This window comes from Haemaphysalis longicornis, unplaced genomic scaffold (genome assembly GCF_048455015.1).
Source record: "Haemaphysalis longicornis isolate Haplotype H1 unplaced genomic scaffold, Haemaphysalis longicornis Haplotype H1 scaffold_7, whole genome shotgun sequence".
NCBI classification, from domain to species: Eukaryota; Metazoa; Arthropoda; class Arachnida; order Ixodida; family Ixodidae; genus Haemaphysalis; species Haemaphysalis longicornis.
Genome location: NW_027526422.1, coordinates 163,891,408 through 163,918,396, shown reverse-complemented (window position 1 = coordinate 163,918,396; position 26,989 = coordinate 163,891,408). Strand labels below are relative to the sequence as shown.

The 26,989-nt window shown below is 44.9% G+C and overlaps 1 protein-coding gene and 2 non-coding genes across 3 annotated transcripts in view; all 3 read right to left on the bottom strand.

Annotated features, from left to right (window-relative positions):
- Window positions 1-1,897: 1,897 nt before the first annotated feature.
- Trnar-ucu (transfer RNA arginine (anticodon UCU)) lies at window positions 1,898-1,969 on the bottom strand. The gene has a single exon. It is a non-coding gene; the product is annotated as a tRNA-Arg (tRNA).
- A 407-nt stretch (window positions 1,970-2,376) lies between these two features.
- Window positions 2,377-2,448, bottom strand: Trnak-uuu (transfer RNA lysine (anticodon UUU)). The gene has a single exon. It is a non-coding gene; the product is annotated as a tRNA-Lys (tRNA).
- A 688-nt stretch (window positions 2,449-3,136) lies between these two features.
- The window catches only part of LOC144145418 (luciferin 4-monooxygenase-like), a 72,267-nt gene continuing 48,414 nt past the window's right edge, over window positions 3,137-26,989 (bottom strand). Inside the window, exons 8-11 of the mRNA XM_077677030.1 lie at window positions 23,983-24,083; window positions 16,717-16,861; window positions 10,370-10,627; window positions 3,137-3,283 (exon numbers count right to left, since the gene is read on the bottom strand). Of these exons, the coding sequence (XP_077533156.1) occupies window positions 3,138-3,283; window positions 10,370-10,627; window positions 16,717-16,861; window positions 23,983-24,083 (650 nt within the window). The 3' untranslated portion in view covers window position 3,137. The remainder of the gene's footprint in view (window positions 3,284-10,369; window positions 10,628-16,716; window positions 16,862-23,982; window positions 24,084-26,989) is intronic.

The following is a 26,989-nucleotide window of genomic DNA, read 5'->3' as shown; positions in this document are numbered from 1 at the left end:
TGATGCCGGATTTGGTGAGAACGTCGCCAAAACGTTTGCCGCGTCTATAAACTACGCGTGGTAGATCGGGAAATATTCTTTTTAGGCTTTAACTTTGAACAAGAATATTGTGATGTTTCTTCAGTACGGATGCAACTTTCGGAGAAGAGGCCGAATGGGTGAAAAGGAGGTTTGTTTGTGGATTGTGTTTTAAAGTTTTTTTTTTGCGGAGAATTTCGTTGCGGTTAGCTCGGGTAATCGCGTGATCGATCACCTGCACCGGGTATTTTTGATTAAAGAGAGCGGTATTAGTTCTCTGCAGGTAGAATCGAAATCCGCTTGGCTTCTGCAGATTCGCCTAAAATGGTGAGATTGGGTATAAGGTATTGCAGTCTTGCAGTGCCTGACATGGCTGCTGTGGAAGTGCAAATACTGGCGCGTGTTCGTAGGTTTCCTACAGAGGTTTGTCTGAAGCCTGCCCTGAGAAACTGTGAGTGTGACATCTTGGAAATTTAAGCTGTGCCTAGAGTAGGAATGAGAGAGGGAGATAGTAGGATGCGCAAGGCTAAAAGCCTCACTAAACGTCAGAAGTTCCATTTCAACATGATGCCTTAGTATGAATATATCTTCTATATACATTTTTAGTACACTGGCTTTAAAGTTTGGGTTTCTTTCCCCTCTTCCACTTCTCTCATACTTTCGCTACGCACCACCATGATCCCAGTGTACAAACTCTCCTTCCCTTGCCCGGCCTCGCCTTTGCTACATTACCTGTACATATAACCTTGAAACCAACTTATTCTGTACTCTGAAGAAAGGAAGTCCTCCTCTTGAAACGTCAGCAAACTTTTATTTTTATTTTTAATGTTTTCTCGTGTGCGTCTGTCTGTATCTACTTACCTTATATATATATATATATATGTATAAATATGTAATTATACATATATATATATATATATATATATATATATATATATATATATATATATATATATATATATATATATATATATATATATATATGCCTGCGCACTTGCCCAGCTTCTTCTTCGGAAGTTGCACCACGTTTCCGTGTTCGCATCCTCGTCGTCGTGTTGTTACACAACCATGCCGTCGAGGGAGACCGTTCCGGTCGAGGCCTTAGTAGGTCAACGAGTGTAGTGAGTATGAACGATGACATAATAATACACAGTGAAGATGTCCTTGGCACCACGGATAAGCATGATGAGCTTGGTGAGCACTGGTCCCGAAACAGCCATGCCCGCCGACGTCATGAAGCAACGTCTAAAGCCCTTGAGAAGACGCGCCGCCAGGGGGGCGGCATCATAGTCTTGCCTGCTCGCGGCTTTTCACGTCTCGGCTGATTTAGGATCGTCGTAGGCTGGGGGCATGGGCTGGGGAACAGATGTCGTGATGGTTCTCTAAGGCTCGGGCATGCCGACGGAGGCCCAGAGCCTGGAGAAGATCTCTTCATTAGCCAAGACGATGCGATACGGGGGAAGGAGCGGCATGAAGATCATCGTCCCGCACACTGCACCAAATGTTACGTGGTAGCAGGACAAAGGACGTGAACGATGAGAGGGGCGAACGATGTTTTCTCACTATTTACAAGATGTCGGTTATGAGACAGAACCATCGCTGGCTACGCGCCTGCCCAGCTTCTTCTTCGGACGTTGCACCACGTTTCGCTGTTCGCATCCTTGTCGTCGTGTTGTAACAACCTATATATATATATATATATATATATATATATATATATATATATATATATATATATATATATACAGAAAGAAACGCCGGCAGTCTACAACGCCAAAGAAGGCATAGGGGAAGGTTAGACTTTTTTTTTACCGTTAGTGATGTTACATTATTATTAACTTTTTATTAATTACGTGAGAAAGAAAGAAAGAAAAACACGCGCCCAGAGTGGGGACTGAACCCACGCCTTTCGATTAGATCTCGAATGCCTTACCAACTCGGCTATCTGGGCGACTGTGTTCTGCTTCACTTTCTGGGGTATTTATATTTACGCTGTATCTGACGCTTGAGGGTGGTAGCCAGCGCCACTTCAGACTACACGGGGAGAAGGGGACCTTCTTTTTCAACCCCCGGGGCGTGACGCGAACGTCTACAGCCTGTCATGAGCGGTCAACTGGCGAGAAACCCTCTTATGCTACCTTGGCATCAAGGCTGCAGAACCGAGGCCCTCGCTAAGCTTTCGCGCGATAATAGGGTTTGGAAATGAGGGGCTCGTTAGGAAATACAGAAAGAAATGCCGGCAGTCTACAACGCCAAAGAAGGCATAGGGGAAGGTTAGACTATTTTTTTACCGTTAGTGATGTTACATTATTATTAACTTTTTATTAATTACGTGACAAAGAAAGAAAGAAAAACACGCGCCCAGAGTGGGGACCGAACCCACGCCTTTCGATTAAATCTCGAATGCCTTACCAACTCGGCTATCTGGGCGACTGTGTTCTGCTTCACTTTCTGGGGTATTTATATTTACGCTGTATCTGACGCTTGAGGGTGGTAGCCAGCGCCACTTTACACTACACGGGGAGAAGGGGACCTTCTTTTTGAACCCCCGGGGCGTGACGCGAACGTCTACAGCCTGTCATGAGCGGTCAACTGGTGAGAAACCCTCTTATGCTACCTTGGCATCAAGGCTGCCAGAACCGAGGCCCTCGCTAAGCTTTCGCGCTATAATAGGGTTTGGAAATGAGGGGCTCGTTAGGAAATACAGAAAGAAATGCCGGCAGTCTACAACGCTAAAGAAGGCATAGGGGAAGGTTAGACTATTTTTTTACCGTTAGTGATGTTACATGATTATTAACTTTTTATTAATTACGTGAGAAAGAAAGAAAGAAAAACATGCGCCCAGAGTGGGGACCGAACCCACGCCTTTCGATATATATATATATATATATATATATATATATATATATATATATATATATATATATATATATATAGCTTCCGTGAATGCACGCACTTATTTTGGAAGAAATGAATGAATAACTCAGTTAAAATAGCCCACCCAATACCTGGCTTCACTCAGAAGCATCAAACGCACGTAGAGTACTCAAAATATCTTGTTTGCGTAGTACATGGTTACAGTAATAGAAGCGAAAATATTGCGAAATTTTGTGGTAGCTTTATTTACAACAACTGTACGTTTTTTCAGACGTTTGCATATAGGCGTCTCTGAGGGCCCGACGAAGATTCTTGCCTGTTTCTGTTGTGGGAAGCCGCTGAAGGAACTCAACACCACCATGAAGCTGCCGGTAAAATGGTTGAGAACCTGTAAAAGTTTGGATTACATTTCTACTTTTCTACACATCTTTTTGCTATCAGGTCGACATTTTCGGTTCTCTTCTTGTTTTTGGAAAACTGTTTTGGACACTACAAAAGTATAAATAAAAAAAGTGTGTACAAATAACAGTACAATTTTCCACGCCAGGTGTAAATTTGTATATGTGTAAGCAAGTTACAATGTGTAACGCATCTTAAACCAGATGTGGCAATTAATAATCTGCAGTTGTCCAGGACAAGGCCAGAACAAGACCTTATCCCTCCAAAACGCTACCCCCACCCTTCCCCCCAAGGCTCCTACTTTCCACTACCTGTCCCTTCAAGACCGAACTCTGCGAACTGAAGTGTCGACTTCGTGTAACCCTAACTTTTAACATCTTGTATTCAGTTCTTACCCAATGTATAAAGCCCACCGCGCCCCCAATACCGTCTTTTTTATCGGCTCTTAGTAAAAAAAAATGTGAAGTTGTATCCGTTACTTAGGTAAAGCCACCCAGATATTTACGCGTGCAGTCTAGTTAGAGTCGCTTGTCTCTACATTCCCTGTGTTATTTCCGTTCAGTTATTTTGTTGGCCTTTCCGTCAGGTACCCCCGTTTCACAGTGACGTTGGTTCAAAATGAAGTGTGTAAGGACTACGTTAGTTCCTAAATTTAAGACATGGTCCTTCGCTAAATTGTGGCTTTTTAAAGACGATATTCTTTCTTGGGGTGCTCAAACATCGAAATTTTTGTCTGCCGGTCTGTCTGTCTGTGACTCCATTCAGCCACCCGGTCAAACTGAAATCAAATCTGCAGAATAGTCTTGTATACGCACAGCCAAATCTTAACGTTTAATACCGGTGCCAGTGTTCATACCTGACATCAAAGCCAAAAAACCGTCGCCTGCTGTTGCCAGCGCTACTTCCTACCGGCATTTAAGAAATCGACAGGCATATTAAGAAAAGGTTCCACTAGATGGTATCCACGTCCCTCTTGTAACGCTCATGCAGTAGAGAATCGTGGTTTTATATTTACTGTAGCAGGGTGCCTCAATTCACACGCGTCTCCACCGTACGGACATGCTAGCATCGAGGCACCCGGCCTGGAGAAGTGGGACGCGGTACATTTAAACTATCTTGAGCAAAACTCTAGCCTTTTATTTTGCGAGGAATGAGAGAACAGCATGAGAGGTAAGATGGAAAATGGAGGGAGTCGTTTTCTTGGCAGCGGCGCTAGTCGACAATCGTTTTTCGGCGACATTTCCAACAAAAGGAGTAGATAAGCGGTCCTTTTTTTATTCCCAGCGTTGGAACCACTGTCAGCGTTTTCGTGGAAAACCATATCTATGCTGTTTTACCGCTTATTCTTTCAGCTTCTAAAAGCCTGTATCACCATCTCCACTTAATCAAAAAGATGCTCCATGAATGGGAAAGACGTCTTGATTACCGAGACCCTGCAACACTTTTTAAAATGTTTTTGAAGTCTTAAATGCTTGGAGGACGGAGTAAACCAATTCATCTAGTACGTCAAAAGTACCTCAGCCAAAATGTAGGGCTATATGCCCATCAAATAACCTTTACACTTGCTCAAAAATTTTTTTCTCGGTCTTGGGGTTTTTGGACGGCTGCAGTTACGTCCTCACAGTGATGTAGAACTACTCGCCGGATTTTCCTCACTCGCAGTGATGGTTCGATTGCCTGCTGCAGCGGCCGCTTTTCTGGTGGAGGCGAAAAGCGAAAATTCCCGTGTGTACGAGATCTCGGCGCACGGTAAAGACCCAGGTGGTCAAAATTACTCCGGAGCCCTCCCCTACGGCGCACCTCATCACCTGCGTTGCATCGGTGCGTTAAATTCTACAATCAATCAATCAATCAATCAATCAATCAATCAATCAATCAATCAATCAATCAATCAATCAATCAATCAATCAATCAATCAATCAATTAATCAATCAATCAATCAAATATTCAAATAAATAAATAAATCAATCAATCAACTAACCAACCCTAAGTTGCAGCAATAAACGCATCCAATGGGCACTATAAAAAGAAACCCACAAAAGCAGCGAACAAACGAAAGACGTATCTTCTGCGACGAGCAAATTACGCAGTGCCGCTCCGTCCTGGCGATACGTATAGCTTTCGCAGAGCTTCTGGATTGGATGGAAAGGGCAAAAGCGTTTATCCGAAGTGCTCCACAGTCCCTTACGGTGCATAAACGGATGAGACACGTTAATTACCCAATAAGTAATTTACATGTTTTTCTACAAACCTACATACAGATATAAAAAAAGATGCGTATGAACGAGGGCCAAATATATCCCTGTGATTGTTTACAGGTGCGATGGGGCCGGCGTGTTTACGTTATAGAAGTTGAAGAACAACTTAAAAAAACGTGTTCTATCTACAGGCTTACCCGCGTCGAATGCTGACTGCAAACGGAGCAGGCTGTGATTTGGATGCTATTGCATAGGCAGTTTTAGCAATTCCAGATGGTTTTGAATTGGCCATACTGTATTACCAGTTGTTAAGGTACAGCGTAACATGCCTGAATGAGTGATTATAATATGTATGGTCCTATATATCCAACTTAAAAGCCATACTGATGCATATACCCATCCGCCATAGGTAAGGAATATGTCTGCGATTTGTTATTGATGTCTTTTCCTTTTCAAAACTTTTGTGCAGATTATTTAGAAAACCGTGCTTGCGAAGCCTAGCTTTGAGAGATTGCATGCGCAAATGCCGATCCGCAAATAGGAAGAAAAGGTGATAGCACTTGATAAGCCTGATGTCACGCCTTCAGGTTTAGCGCCGTCGACCAACATTCGCAGCACGGCTCATATTAACTATGATGTTCATTACATTCGCTAAGTTGGCCTGAAGGTGAAATAAAGTTAGGCCTAAAATAATGATGTTGGGCCAGACCCACTGCTTCAGGGTTTAATTTCGTCAAGTTGTACATATTTGAAACACGCACTTCTTCTACTTATTGGGTCACAATCCAATAGCAATGCTTCACGTCCAGAGTCAGAAAGCTGTGAAGTTACGCCTAGCCCCCGTCGCATACCCTGGTGTTGGTGTTGGTGCAATATTTGTATTAACGTCGGTGGTTCCACGGCATACGGTGTGTTGAGTTAACTAAATGCATAAGACAAAGCACTGGTCACTGACCAAATCAATGTTTATAAAGAGGCGCACTCGACTCAATGACTGATTCACTGTTTCATCAACACCCGGCGAAAACTGCTATATCTAGAGACTTGAAATTTTTGAAGTACGTTTGTGTCATGATTTAGGGGCGTACAACGGCGTGATTTTTCAAAATTGTACTCCTAAGCGAAAAAAAGCGGAAATTGTCATTTCGAACATTCATCATCACCTCGCTCACCCAATCACATATTTAAGTGCTTCTTGCTAATATGTGTAGCCCTTTGGAATATCTGAAAAATAGTTTTACGGTTTCTCTTAAAGGGAAGGTGAAGCGGGTTTAGAATTAAAAGAAAAGTTGACTAGCAGCAAGTACACATTGAATAGTTCATGTCTACGAAATATTTTCGCAATACATGCAATAGAAGCGGCGCAATGAGCAAACAAAAGTGGCCCGATGCCCCGCCCCCATCTCGCCGCGCGATGCCGGAAGACCGAAGAGCGCGGGCGAAAACCGGCTGAAAAACGTCACACCTGGACTTCCGGCCGGATCGGCCGCCTCGGCCATGCTCTTTTCGCCGTGTTTCCTTGTGAATGATACTTGTTGTTGTTGTGGTTGATAGCACTCATTTGTACAATTTTCGTGTTCAAAAAGTATGCACGAACGCCAAACAAGGCATACGTTATCATGCCGTATTCCTAAGCAGAATAATGCCATGCCGGGATGCTTGATAACATACGGAAGCGACAGCCGAGGTGGCTGTGCTTGATGACAGAGAATATACTACACTACGTTAAATACTTTGTACACCGCCCCAATGCGTTTTTTTTTTTGATGCGACGGACGTGAATGTTCACATTCGATTCTAGATTTAGGAAGGATGGGGAATACTGCTGTACTTTGGCCGGGGACGTTTCGTTCCATTCCAGAAACCAAGTAACATTTGTTCAGGAAATACTTGTTTCGTTAAACGCGTAGGTCTTCTTTCCCTATGGGCTCAGGACAGTGTTCAAAAAAACAATTTTTTGGCGAAACTAAAACAAGGGGCCAATCCTGATAGAAGTTCTCTCCCGGCTGAGAGGTAAACATTATTCCTACAAAGTAAAAGAACCAAGACAACCAGATTACTTATTTTAGAAGTATACATGTCACGGTAAGGTGATGTTTGTCTGGAATTAAAAAAAAAAACACCACTCCGAACCACCGCCGTGCCATAATTTGTGTTCACTGCGGGGGCCTAATTTTTTGCCCAAGATTCCGTGTGGCTGCATATTATAACCTGGCAAGCACTTGTTGTCACTGAACCTCATGTGTGCTCCAGTGATAGTCGGTGATATATATAATGATGATACTAAAAAAATTAGGAGCGAAGAGTAAATATACGGCCTCTGTCCGACTAGCGCGGTAAATGCTTAAATCTAGAAATGCTGAAACAGGCCAACGATTCATTATCACAAACGTTTGGTGATTGTTACCTAAAGTAACGTAACTACAACGTAATTGCCTTGTCCGACTGGTCTGTAATTATAACGAGGTGGCCGTAATATTGTAGCAGAATGCGCAACGCACAAGCGAAAATCAAGCCCTACTACAACCAATAATGCTGAGCAGGCACTAGTATGCTGCAGTGTTTTCAGAATAAATGCATGTGAAGCAGTAAGACGCCACCCATCGAAGTGCAGCTAGCAATCGCGGAGGCGCCGTAGCGCCGCTGCCGAAATGGCGCGCGCGTGTGGGTCTGTGTACGGGGATGGGGTGGGCGACAACGAACAAAGGAAATGCGGAAGCAGAGTCTGCTTGTCGGTTTATGCTTGTACCGGCAAGATGTGTCTCGCATATACGTTTACAGCGCATGAACGCTATTTTTTCGCGCAGTGCACGTACGTGCTTTTCGCTGGTAGATTGTTTATAAAACGCCCATTAATCTTCGGCATAAATGGTTTTGTGTATAATAAGAAACAGTTAAGGCAGTACCTAATATTAACATAAGGTATAAAATCCCCTTATGCTGGTTGCCTAATTCAAAAACATTTTGATGGAACCCACTAGTCGACGTCACAGTCACTGCTTTGGGGTTCTCTGTCGTTTAAAGCAAATTTAAGCTGCAAGATGATTGAACCAACAGCACGGAAAATTATAAAACAAACTTCCGGTCATGTGCGAAAATTAAACTGCAAGCTAAATTGCCGCAAAGGCAACCAAGCGATCGTTCGCAATGCTTCCGACAACCCGCGCGGCCTAAGGGTGTCCTCCTCTGACGTCATGACGGGCGCAGCCAATCAGGGGCGTCAAAAGACGAAAAGCGCGCGTCTTTCAAACGGGGCCGCGCTTTTTGAAGATAAGTGCCACCTGGACTCATGTACAATAAATTTCAATGTGATATTCGGAATCAGCGCGAAAGAAACTATACAACTATTAATCTAACTCAATTTTTTTGGAAAGCGCTTCAGCTTCCCTTTAACCGAAATTGTAGGGGCGATTATAAATTTAGGCAAAAAATGGGTGTTGTAAACAAATCACCCAATAGATGTTTCACTGATTGATTTATCCAATTTGTCTTTGCTAATAAATATTGCTAAAACAAATACACGAACCCAACTTGAAGGAGTTCGTCGTGCTACGCCAGCACCTTCTTGCTACAATTTCTTTCAAAAGAGTTTCAATAAAACACGAGTTTCAGCGTTTTCCCATTACCACACGCCTCCCGTTGGAGCACATGTAATGACAGCACATGGGAGTTCCTAATTATGCACATTTTCACGGTGAACTACCTCACTTATGCCCAGAAATAACTTAACAGTTTTTACGCACAATAGTGTCATTCGTAAAGTGGACCACCCGGGCATTGCCGGTACTACCTATAACGAAATATAAGAATGTCGTTTCGGGAGCGCGGAGGCTCCTTTGCACGCTATTATTGACAAAGAAGTTCCGAACAAGGGAGCCATTCATCTCTCCTCAAATAATTTTTTTTACTCCGTCACAGCTTTGTGTCTGATACATTCTTGCGAATGGGCACCCACCATCAACGCGGCAGAAACTGCATTGGCGTATTGTATATGAACATAAGTCAAGGAGAAATATTACGCCTGAACTTCCTCACATACAAGACAGTCATGTATTAGTCCAGCAATTTTGTACAGAGGCACTCAGCCGTGCATCACCAAAGTAGTTGATTGGCCAATGACGTATAGCGATTACAAAGCGCTTTGGGTCGATATTGCGTTGTTATGCCGCAAAAGCCTCGACGCCCATTTTGACTGACATCACTATAGGGAGCTCGTTAGTTTGGTTTCTATGGGAGGTAGAATAGCAAGCCCCGTAAATTACTGTGTTGGCTACTTATCTCAACAGTTAGCTTAAACTTCAGTATCAAGGACAGTGTCTTTGTTTATAGCTACAAGACTGACACATTTTTTATATTTATGCAAATATATTTCTACAGTTCATTGTTACTTAGGCTTGCTTTGAAAACAGTCCATGAACGAATCTCAGAAGCAACTTGTTATCCGCCACTGTCGAGTGTAAGGGTTGCCTTAATAAATGCAAAACGCTACAGCTGGCATCTGATGCGGGATGTAGTGGTGAGGTCGGGTGTGATTTTGACCATACGGAGGTCCTTAGCGCGCATCAAGATAGCGTCACGCCGGTTTATTTTGCTTTTCGCCACCATGGGAAAGTCAGCAACCGCGGCCGAGATCCAACGAACGTCCTTGGGATCCGCAGCACAACGCCTAACCACTGAGCCACGCTGCGCGTAAAACTTTAGATTTACTCAAACATTTCTTTGTTATGTAGTCGGCACTTATTAATATATAAAAAAAGTTCGCATCTCTTTAAAGCACGCTTCTTGATTGTGTCACAAAACTTCTTAAAATGAACCGTTATTTGTTTAGAGAGCAAACGCTCTCCGCAAGGCAAGAGTTGCATGCACTACTTGGTCACCTTTTACAAACTCCTTTATCCGCAGAGCCACTGCGTTGTCTGGGTGGACCCCGTCTCGTAAGACGATGAACGCACGTGCCGCCTCGCCCAGGTCAGCGTGAGGCACTCCAGCAACCACGGCCTCGCACACATCCGGATGCTGAAGGATAACTTCTTCAAGCACTGAAGGCGCCACCTGCTGGTCCTTGCACTTGAACCGGTCTTTTATTCGGCCGAGAACGTATATGTCACCTTCCTCCGTGTAGCAGCCGGTGTCACCTGCGGTATATGAACGCGCTTCAACTTCCCTTCGCAGGGGTTACCAAGTTAAGTGTTGGTTCTTGTATGGCTTTACACCTTAAACTACAATGCACAAAACATTTTTGAGGTAAACAAGCAGTCTTTTTCAGTAAACCGATTCTATTCCACCATACGATGACATCGTAAGTACGCTGTGGGGTATGATAGTATTTTATTGAGAAAATATTCTGCTGTTTATGGCGAAGGGGTGCGTACTTGGTGCACCCTCGAGAAAAAAATGTGAACCCTTTTTTGCATTGGTAAGATTTCCACTTTTAAAGAATTTCATTTTATTTCTTTTACTCTCCTGTGGATCCAATTGCGCCGGCTGGGCTATCTGAAATCATACGTATGGTAACTCCTGTGACCCTCGAAATTTGTCGGCTGACACCCTCGCATGCATCACCCCATCCAGCATCGCAACTTGTTCGCGTCTACCATCTGAAGCCTTACCACTTTCACGAACGAGCTTGCCCCTGAGCTTGCTCCGTCATTTGCACGAGGATGGTGCTTTCACCACGGCGGTTATGTTAAGAGCTCTTACCTTGGCGAAGGATCTCTACGATACATTGCAGAGTAGCCAGCTGTTAAGCCATGGGCAGCCCTTCTTATACGGTCACCATTCAGGGCGCTGATTACAAACCAGGTCAGTATATCACAGGAAGACGGGGACTCAAGGAGCTCTTCGGGGCCGCGCTGCGCTCGGTATTAAGAGGTTTCTTAGCTGCCGGCGCATTCTCCTGTATATTCGCCAATACAATTGATTTTACGGCCCTGAACAGTTTCTCTGCTGCCATTTTAAATATTTGTTACTTTCTCAGCAGAGGGCAGACACACGATTTCGCAACCGGAAAAATTAAGAACTTATGCTTAGTTTTAGAACCAGGGTGTCTGCATGAGGTTGCTTGGTTGTTTTGATTATGGAAGCGGTGTTTATGACCGTCAGGTCCATTTTTCTCCTAAACCTACCCATACATTACCTTGGTTACTCCGACTATTAATGTCAAACATGTGGGTGTGGGTTCCTAAAATTGTTTTATTCAGCTCTTTGGACCCAGCCTATTATCGTAAATCTGTTACAGTAATATTTGTCGGTCAAAAGGTATCTTTTTTTGTGCTGTAATAGAAAAATACAGGGTCAAGAAGGTTACACGTATAAAATTCCAATAAAGAAATACCTGATGCATGCGGCTCTGTGCTTTCTAAGCACGTTTTCTAAAATGACACCAATACAACTGTTGTATTGATCTCCAAGTACGACTCAGTATGCGACAAACACTAATTGGGCCTAATTTGTGTCCCCCCAGAAGCAAGGAAGATGCATGCGGTGATTCGGTGTTTCGTGTCGAAGTCTCGAAGATCTTTTTCTGTGTGAATATCTAGTTGTGTATGTGCACTCTTCTTTAACTTACGTGTGAGCAGCCCGACTCTTCGCAGTGTTGCCCTAAGCAGCGTCTACGCACATTGTTCCAAGTCCTGTTGCCGGTCTATGTAGGTGGGATGCAGGACGCGGTCCGCACCGTGCTATTTTTTCTCAACCGGCTTTACTATACGGTTTCTTTCAGTGTTGTGGAAAGTAAACATATCTTTATATGAGTAAAACCCTGCAAGAGCTAACTTAAGGTCAGCAGAACTTTTAGCTTGCATCTCCAGATTAATCACGGCGGATGCGTTAGTGCTGAAAATGTCGTCGATATTCCTTCCTACGGAAGAATCAAGAGTGCTATCGAACGGTTTCTACATTCATAATGGTCTTGGAAACACTAATGTGGTCGTTGTTTAGCACTTTAAAATTCTGATCTGCCTATTCCCTCAATAGTGAGTCCGCAAACACAATGCGTTAGCTCCAGTTCTAGCACAGCAAAATTATTTTCTCATTTTAGAGTTGTACTGTTAAATTACACTGGGTGTTAAGTTTGATTGTACTCTGCCTAGAGTAATGATTATGAGAAACAGGAAGTTCTGAGGATATAACTGCCTTGGGCAGGCAAAACAGCTGACGGTGAACCCATGGCGTCATTATTCTTGTCAGTTGATAGAAGTAAGAGGCTAGCATGGCGGTATCAAATTTCGGTTTGGCGGGCTAGCGCGTATGAGCGTTCCCAAGGGTGCTCACAATTAATTATATGTATGGTAGACACCGCCAAAGTAATGGAATCCTCAAAGGGACCATGTAGACAAAAACACAAGTTTGGTTCATTCGAACCAAAGTGGTTCGAATTTTGGTTCGAGTGAGGAAGTTAGTTTGTGTGGGTTTTAATTGTGTTTCTTGTAGGCACATGATACTTGGCTGGTGTTTGTGCAGAATTTCATAGACGTCATCGAGGTTCCTTATTAGGCTACTACAGTTCCAATGGACAATGTTGTGAACTGCCATAAAAGTCGACAAAAAAATTGATGGTGCTAGTAGAGTAGTTCTATTTTTAAAGTGGTCTTTTATGTGCGTATTATGTGTTCTTTGTAGGTGCTGTTACCCTGGGCAGTTGCTTGTTTTGGCGCTCAACCGAGTGCCGTCTCTCCTTCGACGTGTGCGATGCCGGTGAGGATGGCGTGAAATTCATTTCATCATTTGATGCCTTTGGAGTTTCCAATAGCTCACGTTTCTTCGCACGGGCGCCACGAAGCACGCTTGGTGGCCGAGGCCCATGTGCAGACCGCGGTGGGGCGGGTGACGCAGCAGCAGCCGCTGCTCTCATGTCAGTGTTCGCCGTACCTCTACAGCCACAGATAGGCATTCGAACAGGCCCAGGATAGGCGACGCCACCTCCGAGTGTGTTTGTCGCCACTGTTACTGCTGACTCCGGAGGTACTGTGGCGGCGTGGGCTGCCCAGGGCAGCACGATGGGAGGCGCTGGCGGTACCAAGTCAGCAGTGCTGTACTGGGTTCCCACCGAAACCTCACTCCACCCAATCTCCCGGCGAGCAGCGTCGGCGTAGCTTCCTGAAGGAAGCATTGCGTGTTTTTTCCGATCCTCTGGGTACGAGGTGTTTTCAGTTACTTTAAGGTTTATTATTTCCTTCTCGTTTTTGAACTTCTGGAATGACCGAGAGTAAGCGGCGTGAGTCCCATCATAGTTACAACATTGGAACTGTGCGGTGCGGCAATCGCCCGTCTTTTGATCGTGCTCTGAGCATTTTGGACTTCTTTCTTGGCCTCGACAGTTGTTAATACCATGCCCGTACCGTTGTCACTTAAAGCAGCAGCGCGGATTCGGGATGTATGGTCTCGTCTGGCAGTGAAGGAAATCTGATTTTACGGACTCTGGTAGGGTGCTACAGTAAAATGCCAGGATTATATGTTTGGTTCTTATCTCTTTTTCATCGCGCCTCATTGTGATACGTCTGACTGCCGTAACACCTTGCTCACGCTGCCTTCGAGGATATCAGAATCACTTTCATTGAGAAGTTCAACAGATGAGATAACTCCTTGGCAGCTATTGAGAGTACGGTGGGGTGTCACAGTGATCGGTAGATCTTCCATGTTTGTTTGCTTTAGTAAGTTACAAGACTGTTCTTTACTCTTGACTTCAATCAGCATGTCACCAGAGGCTAGCTTTTTTTCCTCGTAGTTTTGTCCAACAACACTTTCGATAAATTTTGCGATCAGGAACACGGATTTGGTCGTGATTGGTGTTTCTTTGCCCACTAATTGCATGACCAAAAATTGTGGGAAGTTCTCCGGGTTTGGGAACAAAAGGTTTCAAACTGGCTTGAAGATGGCTTCGGTGCGGGTCCTCTTCTGGGCCCGGTCACGTTTAGGAAAGCGTTTAGAAAATACCATGCGAAGCAGTATATAGCAGGGAACCGGGGTGCTTTCTTCTCTACCCTTACCCTGATAACAAGAGAGGTCCCGGAGCTCCCCGCCCGCTGAACGGACAGAGAGTCCATCGGCACGATCTTGACCAATGCTCCTACGGCCACCGTTAGAGGCTTCTGTCCCTCCACCTTTCGACTTATTGCCACAGTTGGTCACAGCGTGAGTGTGGGGGCTCGGGGTCCGCGGTGTCTCCGGTACCGTCACCAAGATTGCTCAGGGTGCCCCGTGCGGGGGAAGTAATATCGTAGTATCAAATTCATTCGGGCAATGTTTCAGAAGCATGAGATGTACGCCGACTCTGGGATGTACGAAAGCACGAGGTCGTACACTGTAGTAGTTGACTACTCTCGCAATCTCTGTCACTGCATGTCCCTCCTACATACAAAAACAAAGCGATGGAAGTTGGACACATCCTCTCTGCAATCCGACAAGGGGAAGTATAGAAGAGAAGCGTGAATATCAGTATATATTATGAAATGTCATTATAGTGTTTCCTGCAGACAGAATACCTAAGTGCTTGGATGGTATATTCCCAGCCGCAGTGAAAAATTAACAACGTCTCCTGGATAGCCGGATACAGTGGTGTGGCAGAGAACGACGCATTGACCAAGAGGCACATAAACTTGCATACTGCGCTTCTTGCGACGACGGTTACCACACTGCCCTCGTCAAAAAAACGTAAAGCACTAATCGTTATCCTATGCCCAGGAACGCGATCTCTCCCCTTGCTGGAACAAAGTCTCAACGCCAACGAATCAGAAACTCTGTGAATGAAAACCAACACAAGTATATGCGAACCTATGTGCGTGGACGTCTTGGGTGCGAACATCAAACATTAACTTAACACTCCGCATAATGTGAGGAAACACGCACCCTCTTGCACGGAATATAGCAATGTGCAAGGGTATGATCAGGGGAGATCAACAAGAACATTACATGTTCCACTGCTTCGAAACATCAAAGGTAGCTTTGACCAGCCCCTTGCCTTAAACATTAGCGCGAAATGAGTGGAAGAACAAGGGAAGAAGCTTCTGCATTATGTGCCCTAGCTTTCAGTTTACTCCAGTGTGAAGTTTGCTGTCTCGTTAGCACATGTTGCTCAACTCCAACTATTTATTCTTGAACAAAGATCTTCCCTCTGTCTCTCTCTCTCTCTCTCTCTCTCTAACTATCTCTCTCTTCGCAAAAAGCACAATTGTTCAGCGCGGCCTCGAAATTACAGAATTACCAATCGCAAACGCTCACACTGACACCTCCCGCTCAAACTGACCACCATTTCGCCTCCGCAACCTTTAAGGCTCACTTTTTAAGCCACAGAAGCGCACAGAGCCTTTGTCTTTCCTGAGCCACAGTGATTTAGATGCCCTCGTTGCTAGTTTTTTTCTCTGCGATCGTGAATCACAAGTGAGAGATGCAGCCAGTGCGGACAAAACCGCTTCGTAGTAGTCGAAGTACCGCTACCGTGCCATACATCCTAGGATACAAGCGTAGATGTCTGCCCACTTTTTTTTGGCTTAGTAACAGCGAGCCTGTTCGAGAGCATTGCTTTACGATGCTCGCGGGACTGCCGCCACGTTGTATTTTATACTTTGCGGGGTTTCTTAATGAGTTTCAATAAATGAGTACGAAATTATTTTGTCACTGAAAATACCGCCGTTAGATGCCCCTCATGGGTGCCTACAAGTGCCTCATTGACACTAATGATACTGCTATGACACTGTAATAGCATGTAATGTGAGACACTGTAATGTAATGAGAACTTGTCGACTTAGATAAGTAATTACAAATATTTCGATCTCATTTACTGACGAAATACGGAACGACACTTTAGCGTACTGAAACATTATGCACTAAGTATTATTCAAGCAACGTCATTGCTCTTTTTCAAAATTAGATTGCGTGATATCTGGGGCACCCTGCTAATCTGTAGTGTGCATGTTCTGGCGCTTGGCTCGTCCCTTCGCCCATTCATTGTGGTTAGATCTAAATGGGGTAATAACGACCACCCGAACCAGCTGGTGGTACCGGACGGGCACTGGAATCTTTTTGTCATATGTGAACCTGTTTTAAAACAGCTTACCATTGCACTCGCTTACGCATAAATAGGCTGCAAAAATACACATCTTCAATGGTGGCCTTAATGCCTTCTCTCGTGGGAGCTTGTGTAGTTATCTGCCTTTAAGTCAAAGATAAATGAATTTGTAAAAGCCTAAAACAATTTCACTCGTACCCAGAAAATGTAATGGCCCACCTGTTCTCAGAAAACCGCTGTCATCATATATGGAACTAGCAGGTCGTGATATTCCGTGGTATCCCTTGAAGCACATCGGTCCGCGAATGCAAATTTCCCCGCACTCGCCAGGACCAAGCTTCTTGCAAGTTTCCAAGTCAACAACCTGGACCAGCAGATGACCACAAAAATGCATCTTAGTAGACAGCATTCCATAACAGCCTGTTCGGCCTCATTACATCATGCAAAGGTGGTTCACAAGCGGCGTCTCAAAAGGGGCGGCCACGCTGTTTATGGTAAGGTTTATCACTCAGGTATATGAAAGCGTTTGTGTCGTGTGTACAAAATAAGGTGTCGAGTTATGTGCCCATCAATGCCGATCAATGAAGGTACGGACGCATTTGTAATAGGAATACCACATTGGTATTTAAATGCCACCCATGCGGCTTTGCAGGACCGACATCAATTGACATGTTAAAAGTTGCTCCAACGGTGATGCTTGCAATCGACGTCATGGGCTCGACGTTCGGCAGTGTTAGCAGCACGGCAACGCCAGGCGCACTCTTGGCGCTGTAGCCGCGCAATTCCTCGTATCTGACGTTCGCTGTCCCTTTGTTCTCTCACACATGGCGCGTGGAACTTCTGTTGGCTGGTGCTCCGTCACACCACGATGCAAAGTATTCAGACCTTCATTTTACTTTTCTTGTCAAAAACGCTCCCCGTGGGCACTCCTCGATGACTCCGCAAGAGTGAATATACAGAAACAGGTGCTACTAGTCAGAGACCCAGATACATCCTTTGGATTTTTTTCGAGCTCCATTTTGTTCTTTTTTTCCCGTATGTGCACAGGTTTTTTCAGGGGGTCCTTCCAGGCACGTGCGACTGTTTCGCCAAGGCATATAAAACTTCACGGCAAAGCACCCGAACAAGCCATCAAATATTAAAACAAACGTCAGCGTCAATCTCTTTGTTACGTGTTGCTTGTTTTGCATCAGGACATTCACTAACCACTTCAGGAGGCAGGAGTTTTACAACGAACTGTAGATGCTGTCTGCACACGTATTGCATCAGTTGTTCGAGGTAGGGCTGACCCGGTGCACGAGAGGCGCCACAGTGCGCTAAAATAGCTTGACGTTTTGTGCGACGACATACCAACCATAGAAGAACCGATAGCTAATGACAGAACACTTCGTGCGCCAGCTAGGCAGAGCCCTTCTGACGCGACGTAGAGCCAATGCCAACAACCCCATACAATGCCAACACGTCCACGTGAGCCTTCGCTCTACAGAATGCCTCGCGCTATGGGAACCCCCTTGCTTCAAATAGCACATGCGGCTTTGGCAGTTTTAGTCCACTTGAAGCAGGCAAGCATTGAAACAAGCATAAACCCCGACTAGTACAAACACACAAACGTCTGGGTGCGTGGACACCATCACGCTTAAAATGTACGACGTCAAAGCAGGCTTTACCGACAGGCGTTCACTTGAGGAAATAAAGAAAACATACCGAAACCTATCTGAAAACAGAAAATAGCTCCTTACAAAAGGTAGTTTCCTTGAAACACCTTTTGGTGTTTCAAGAAAACTGACCAGTTTGGTCAGTTTTAGGCCACTTTTAGCAGACATTGTTCCGTTTCTGCTCTGTTTACTATAGAAAAGTACACGCTTGTTGCGGGAATTTCAGGAACAAAAATTCTGAGTCACCCTCTCTTACGGAAGTGGATGAACAGCTGAGGCAGTTCAGAATACAAGGATTTAATACAAATGCACGGTTTTCATACAACAGCGTTTAACAGCACAAAAGTGATTTTCAAGCGAACCCCTTGGCCTACATTGCGCATGGCTTTGAAAGATGCCCGCCGGGGCCGATGACGGTCGTTGTAACCAGACCATTCTATGACAGGAAGCCACCCGTTCTACGCCTTTCATCTCCAGTTCTACTTGAGAGCCTTCTATTAAATTTTCTGCTACCCCCTGCCGTAGCTTAGTGGCCAAGGCGTAGTGCTGCTGAACCTAAGTACGCGGGTTCCACCAAGCCGCGATAGTGCTTTTCCCGAGGAGGTGAAGAGGGAAAACGCCGTTGTGTCGAGATTTCGGCGCACGTTAAGGACCCATGCAGGTGGTCAAAATATTCCGGAGCCCTCCACTGCGGCGCGTCTCATACCTCAGGTGTAGCTTCCGCGCGTAAAAATATTGTGGTACCTCTGGTGCTTGGACTACAGCTGCATTGCCCAAATAACTGCCTGCTGGGTGAACAAGCAGACGTGATGACTTCTTGTAATTTTCTAGTTTCACTGCACGCACGCCAATGGAAAGAGCCGCTCTTTGCCTTGACTGGCGCGTGAACCGCTGTGTTATCCTAATTTTCTTCATGGCCATTTTTAAATACAATAGTTTCTTGGGCTACTGTAATTTGTATATTTAGGTCGGTCTGTCGGTATTTTTGCCTGTGTCTCGGTGTTGCTCCCTTGACTATGCCGTCACGCCAAAATAGCACTATTATTTCAGGGAGACGTTTATACAGGCGAAACATTTTAAGTTTAATAAGTTTCGAAATATGCCTAATATTGGTCAGCACTGTTCCCCCAACATAGTATTACGTATTTTGAGGAAGAACACCAACATATGACTCGTGTTTGCAGTGTCCAGAACAATGTCAATAGATAACTGGTGTTTGTAGTCGAGCTACAAGGGCTCAAGCCTCGTGCCCTGGGTCGAGCGCATAGTCACAGCAATGCCAACAGATGGCGCGCAGCATTGCGACCGCGACAAAATTGTTCTGCGCAAACCTCCAATCGGTGGACCGAGACAGGAGGGTAGCAGCATGAGAGGTGTGCGGATGAGGAAGAAGAGGCAGTTACTTGGCAGGGTTGGCAGAAGGCTATCCTCCTTCGATGGCATTTTCAGCCAGGCGAACAGATGCAAGGGCAATTTTTCTCTTGTTTTCTTGTATTGGTGGGAACGTGAGTTACACGTCGCGTTCACTCTCTTCACTTTGTAATCGTTGCTGCCCACGAAGTTACTCAGAACAGGCGAACTAACCGGAGGTGAACAGCTTCCTTTTCAAAAGCAGTGCCAATAAAAGAGTCCTGAACATGCAAGCCCACTTGAGTCCAGTGGTAAAGAACGAATGAATAAAACGATTCTTTAACAACAGGTGTTGGGCGCCCGCCCGGTTGAGTGGACCCTAAGTCCGTGATGCTCTGGCGGCGGATGGCTGCGCGGTGCCTGTTCAGCAGGTCAAGTTGGCCAACCGCACCGTCCAGTGTTGAATAGAAGGACTGGTGATTGGTCGTAGACTTGGTGTTTTCTGATGATGATGATGATGGTTGGGTTTTTATGGCGCAAGGCCGACTAAGGGCAAAGAGCGCCAGAGAAAAGGTTATTTAATGAAGTGAAGTGGTTGCCACAAAAAGGTAGGTAAAAAAAACGTGTCAGCCGAACATAGTAAAATCAGTTAAAGAAAATGGTGGTGGCTGGTGCATAGGGTCGGATTTGATTATGCGTGATAAGAAATGAGGTTTAAAAACTTAATCTCTGACAAATACTCAAATACACGTTTCACGGAAACCATGGCATCGTGCCTAAAAACAGCGATGGATGTAGGGGGATATGTTGTCTGTAGAGTTCTCTGAAGTGGTTTTGTCATGTTGTGTAAAATGCTTTACATGTTATTAGTATGTGCACTACGGATAGGGCCTCTCCGCACCTGCTGCACTGGGGTCTAGGGGATCCCGTCACCAGATACGAGTGAGTTGCATGCGTGTGCCCTATCCGTAGCCTAGCTAAGGCAACTTCTGTGTTTCTGTTGTGTGAATCAGCTTTGTACCGTCCCAAGTGTGGCTTTATTACATGTAGCTTGTTATCTGTCTGCTCATTCCAGTGTGTTTGCCATGTTCTACGCAAGTGTTGCCCTATGTGTGGCTTGAGGTCTGTATATGGTACGGTTGTAATATCTACAGCGTTCCTGAGTGCAGCAGCAGCGGCCCTCTCGTCTGCCAACTAGTTCCCAGCGATCCCAGCGTGTCCTGGGACCCAGCAGAGGAGCAGGTGATGCTTCTGCGCATACACCGTCATGATAGTGTTGAATACAAGATTAACTATGTGGTTTTGGGGGGCTGTATGCGATGATAGTGCGCGAACAACACTCAAAGAATCTGTGTAGATGATGGAATGGGGAATTTGATTTTCAAGAATGTGTCGTACAATCAGTAAAATTTCATACGCTTCTGCTGAAAAAATTGTTATGTGCACGCTCATGGTTCTGGCTGCATTGAAATTTGGACTATGAGCAGCGCACGACACCATAGTGGAGGTTTTAGAAGCGTCACTGCAGAATTCTGCACGTGGGTATTTAAACTGCAAAAAAAGAAAGCGCTGCAGTATTACAGGTCGCGGTACCCGATTTTTGTAAAGTTTTATAAAAGAAAGGTCACAGGAGACAGGGCGAACTTGCCAAGGCGGTAAAATGATTAATAAGGATGACCTGTACACATCTAAAAACGAAGCGCTGAGATCCGAGGCTCGCTCCCTCACTCGAAGTGAAAAGGACAGAGGAATGGAAGGGCGATTTACAAACAGCACAGATGTGGATGTATCGTTAAAGACAGGATAAAAAAGATGGTTATTCAGCGATAAAAATTTAAAAGCTAAAGTGTGTCCATGTACGTTCGCTTGTTCTCAAGGCTCCACTTATTACATTCGACATACAGACTCTCGACAGGGCTAGTGCGAAAAGCACCCGACGCAAGCCGTAACGCCAAGTGTAGCACTGGGTCAAGCATTCGCAACGCTGTTTTAGTCGCCGACCCATATACCCCACTGCCATAGTCTAAACGAGAACCAACAACAGCATTATAGAGCCGTAGTAGGAGTTCTTTGTCAGCCCCATAGGATTGGTGGGAGAGAAACTTAAGGATATTCATTGTTTTCATACATTTATGATTAAGTTTCTTGATATGTGGGATGAATGTGAGTTAGCGGTCAAACACAGCACCTAAAAACTCGTGCTCCTTGTTCACAGGAAGCGACAAGCCATTAAGAGTAATGTCTGGGTCCATATAAACCCCGAGCTTCCTAGAGAACACAACGCAGGAGCTTTTTACAAGATTCAATTGAAAACCATTCTTGTCTGCCCACCTCGAAAGTTTCTTGACGCCGAGCTGGACTTGGCGTTCGCATCTTGACATATTACATGATTTAACAGATAGCTGCACGTCATCTACATACATGGAGTAAGAAATTTTAGGCGGCAGTGCCTTCCTAAGGGAGTTCATTTTTACTACGAAGAGAGTGCAGATTAGAACTCCGTCTTGCAGCACGCCATTTTCTTGCACGTGTACCTTTGACAGTGCAGAACCAACTCTGACGCGAAAGGTTCTCTCCGATAAATAACTAGCAAGGGTGTTAAATATATTACCAGAAACACCGAATGACTTGAGACAATAAGGATCCCATAACGCCAAGCGGTGTCATAGGCCTTTTCTAGGTCGAAAAACACAATTAAACAGAACTGTTTGTGAATGAAGGCATCCTTAATATATGACTCTAGTGCCAGAAGTTGATCGTTTGTGGATCTCCCTGCCTTGAAGCCTGCCTGGCAGCTCTCGATGAGATCGTTGTAACCCAAAAAGTACACAAGCCTCCGGTTTATCATGTTGTCGAGAAGCTTGCACAGGCAGCTGGTCAGGGCAAAGGGTCGATAGCTAACGGGAGAAGAAGGGTCCTTCACTTCTTTCAAGAATGCCACAACTACGGCATCCCTCCAAGACTTTGGAATGTGCGCCGAAAGTCATATCTTGTTGAAAAGGTGAAGAAGTGTTACAGGAGTGTCTGTGTGTAAGTTCTGTATCATTGTATATGTAATGTTGTCTGGGCCTGGAGCTGAGGGTTTACACGTGCTCAGAGAACCCCTCAGCTCATTAAGTGTGAACTCAGAGTTATAAGAAGTGGCTGACCTGTCAGTGTCATGCAAAGGCTTCTTTTCGGCCACGAGTTTGTGTTTAATGAAAGTGTTTGTGTAGTGTGCTGAACTGGAAACGTGTTGGAAGTGTTGTGCGAGTGTGTCAGCCTGGTTTTCGAGTGTATCCCTGTTGTGCTGACCAGAGGCAGGCTGTGTGTTTGTTGTCCCTTGAGTTTGCGTGTTCGTTACCATACTTTCCGGGTGTCTGTGTAGCAGTAATTTAATGTTATGAATGTACGCCAACTATCGCGTTTTGCCTCACGGCGCACACGTTTTCCAAACGCCTTGGCCCGTTTGAACAAGAGGAGGTTACGCGACGTGGGGTACCCACGAAGGATACCCCACGCCTTGTTCTGGGCCTCTCGCGCCCGCCTGCTGTCCTCATTCCACCACGGTCTCCGCTGGTCGCGCGGGGCAACAGAGGCGTGGGGTATGGACTTTTCGGCGGCGTCGAGGATGTGCGCCGTGAGTAGTTGGGTTGCCTGCTGAACGTGTAGTTGTTTTATGGACGTGTAGTGTAGTTTAGATGAATCTGTAAATGTATTCCAGTTTGCTTTTGCTTCATTGAACCTGTTCTGAGAAGATGGACTGCTCGGGCCCTTACCTATATATGTTAGTGAGGTGAGGAGGTGGTCACTACCGTATGGATCAGTGCCCACACCCCACAGAACACTAGAAAAAAATGAAATTTTGCAGCTCAGTGCAACAAAAGCGAAACCCTTTCTAATGAATTGGTGTGCGCTGTTTTTTGTTGTATGCCTAGTGCAGTTTATGCAAGTCACATGTTCAGAGAGAATACGACAATGTGCTGGAATGCAAAGCGCGACGAATGGTGAGTGAAACGCGCGAAGACCCATAAAAGCTTTATTTAGAGCGGTATTTTAGCCAATGTTTTAATAGTGTTCAGGCAGGGAAGTGCGAATATTTTGACACTTTGTTGAATCTATTACAGAGAAAAAAGTGACCCGTATAAAAGAACGTCACATCCTGTACGAGTTGTGTTATGCGCTCATTACTTCTGTCATATGCGTTATAGGCAAACTCAAATTAAAAAGCTCTTTTTTGCAACCTCGCTACTTATATTGAGCCTCAGAAAAAGTAACTGGAAACATATGACAAGTCTGTTTTTCAAGGTTTTAGTTTTTGGGAATTTGCATTTTCACACCGTTGCTAGCGGGCATACGCATACACAATAAATAAACAAGCACTCTGAGCGCGACAATTAGGCAATAGCAGAAATGGTTTCTATGCCTGCTAGCAGTATAATATGCGCTCTGTAACATCATACATCGTACGGACCTGGGTGTTTTGAGTTTGAAAGTTTACCTTTATTTCTGTCATGGGCATTGGTGCACCAACGCTCTTCACATCTTTAGTTGATTCCCTTGGGAATGTGACCAGACAGGAACTCTCAGTTAAACCGTACGCTGTAAAGTGAAAGCATTGCTTTCGAATCAACGAACCGGGCAGAGATAGAATCTCAGGAAATAAACTAATAAAAATTCGGAGGAAATAAATGCTGAACTTTTTACTAGGCTCTTGAAATATAATCCTGTCGGTCTGCTTGCAACACTGATATCTGTCTTTTTCTCGGAAAATGAACAATGGCATTAGTGAAATGACCTACGCCCTTTGCATACAAAAACTTTTACGCGCTTTTTTTTACACCTTTCTCTCATGAGCAGACGTAGGATTGCCATTGATGTCGTTTACACGTGTTCCCACCTTTTTGTGAAATGGTCTCAAGCTAGGTGGTTTTTTTTAGATGCCTCGATATTGAAAAAGACAAACTGACGCGTTAAATCTTTGCTCAAAAACACGGCATCAAGGGCTCTTCCGGAGAACACGTCCAAGCCATGCTTTTCTGTTCTACATCACCCGTTTTATTGCCCTAAATTCAAGGAAACACTCAAGGCTTGATGCACTAATCCCGAAAGTCTTGTTGGAAGCCCGTGGTCTACTTGCACAGACCTCTAACGAAGAACACCAACAAGGACTTCATAACATGGTTTTCGAAATTATCAAGACACAACGCGACTTTAAGTCCCAATCCCTCCCCGTGGCTCAGGCAAGCAGGATAGATGTACAAGACATCAGCTAAGTTCATGAAGTTATCGGGCTCAACATCCACAATTGTCTCACTGTTGCACCATTATACACCCACCCCTTACGACAAGAGCAGTAGAGAAACTTGAGTGCACCGCCTCAAAAAATCCTACGAAAATCACCCGCGGGTAACATATAAAATCAAACTGCACAAAAATAACAATCAGGCTGCAATATATATAAGCACCTCTTCACGGGCACTGTCTGAAGAGCAAGTTCATTCTCTCAAAAATAATTGATTAATGTAATGTGATCTGCACAGCACCATCTGCATTTGGGTTGCAACAGCTTTACGATTGCTTGCTTTGCATTCCGATCCTGAGTTGATATCTTGTACTCGTCCCTTATGCATTCTTCTGCTGTGCTATCTTCTTTGATGCGCGCCAAGTTACGTATAAATTATTCTAGTACCAACTTGCACATCTTTCCGCTTTGATTGACCGCACGTTATCTACGTGAATATTGCAAAGCACCTAAGCTCATTACACACCACTGTAAGCTATGTTCGACTTGCTAGGATATGTGGAGGAACCACTTGAAGAAACAGGTTCTTGTGACCCAAGCACTGGAATCAGTGCGTACGTGCGGCAGTTAGCACATGGGAGAGTGATCATACTTCCTTACCTCTGCCTCATGCTCCGTAAATCAGAATTACTAGTAGTAAGCCTCTAGATAAAGGAGTTCATAAGCGCGACTCGCCCTAATGTTGCTATAAAACTCACTGCATAGATTTTTTGATGGAATACTCATCATTGAAAAGACTCAGAAACGCGCAAAAAGGATAACAAAAACAATTAGATATGCGTGCCTCGAGCTTCAAGTACATACTTGTAACCTGGTTGGAGAAAAGACCGGATTTCAATAACGAACGGCCGGAAGCCATTGAAGCGAATCCCGCGAGACCCCGTCTGCGGCCGTGGGACTGACTGCGTGTCCTAGTTTAGCTGTACGTATGCTTTTTCCCTCGCACTAAGCAATAGGGTCTTGCTGGATCGACATACCCAACGGAACTGCTGCAGCCGGTTATTCGTAACGCCTTTTTTGAGCGCGCTTAATTACCTGTGAAATTTTTGATCAGTGTGCGTTGATCGGATGCTTTTTTGTTATTTATAATCTGAACCCAATACATTTTTAATTTAAACCAGGCCGGAGTATGTAGTGGTTTACATTCCAGTCACATATTGCGGCTATGTGTGAAAAAAAACGTGCTTAAAAGACAACAAATAAGCACCAATACCCTGTGTGAAGGTGCATCACGAGCGGACGTGTACATAATGATACCTGGCCACTGTACGGCCGCGAAGCCGCGAGATAGCTTGCCTAATGCAGTGCATCACGTCACGAGCCATGGACATGCGAAGACAGACATTTGATTTTTATATTTTTATGTGTATTTCATTATTTTGCTTGTACCCAGACTTAGCTATAGCGCCATCTATGGACGCCAGATCGACGGCATGGGAAGAGTCGACACCGTAGCCGTGAAGAGCGTCCCAATGACACACACGCGATGAGAGGCGATAGTGGTCAGTAGTTATGAGACGAGTGCCGACGACGCAGATATGGGGCGTGAAGAGGGTACACCTTAGCAATCTTGAGCTGTTTGGAACGTACAAGGTTTTTTGGTCTACGGTCATGCCATATGCACGCATCGTCCTCAACGACATTACCGTACAACTGCTCCGTTGTAGGAAAACAAAACCACAGCCGGTTAAGGCGCTCTTAATTAGCAGAACATTCTGCAGTTAGCTCGAATTTGTCGCTCACAGTGACCGCATAAAAAGGCTTTGGACATGAGTGGCCGTACTGGCCCGGGTTGTTTGTTCTGCTTGCAAAAAGCCTACCCACTCGTGCGAGCAAAAGAAGATGCATGGAGTAAAATAGTCCGTGGAGACGGTGTCTCAGCAGCAGGTGTGCTTTTGTGCCCCTGTAAAGACTTTATGTTGGTGCTTACTTGGAATCATACTTCTAGAGACAAATTATGTAGTCATGAATAGCCTAAGCTGGACAATGAATTGCGCAGCGTAGAGATATTTTAGTTTGTTTATGGACAGGAGAAAATACGAGAACACGAACAAAATACATGTCCTCCTGTTCCACGAACGGATATATCTCGGAGTGCAATATTGGTCTTTGACTCTTTCGGCTTTTTGTCGTTTTAACTTTGGCTGTTCATTACTGTACATACTCAATGTACATGGCTCACCAGCAAGTGTTATTTTGACGT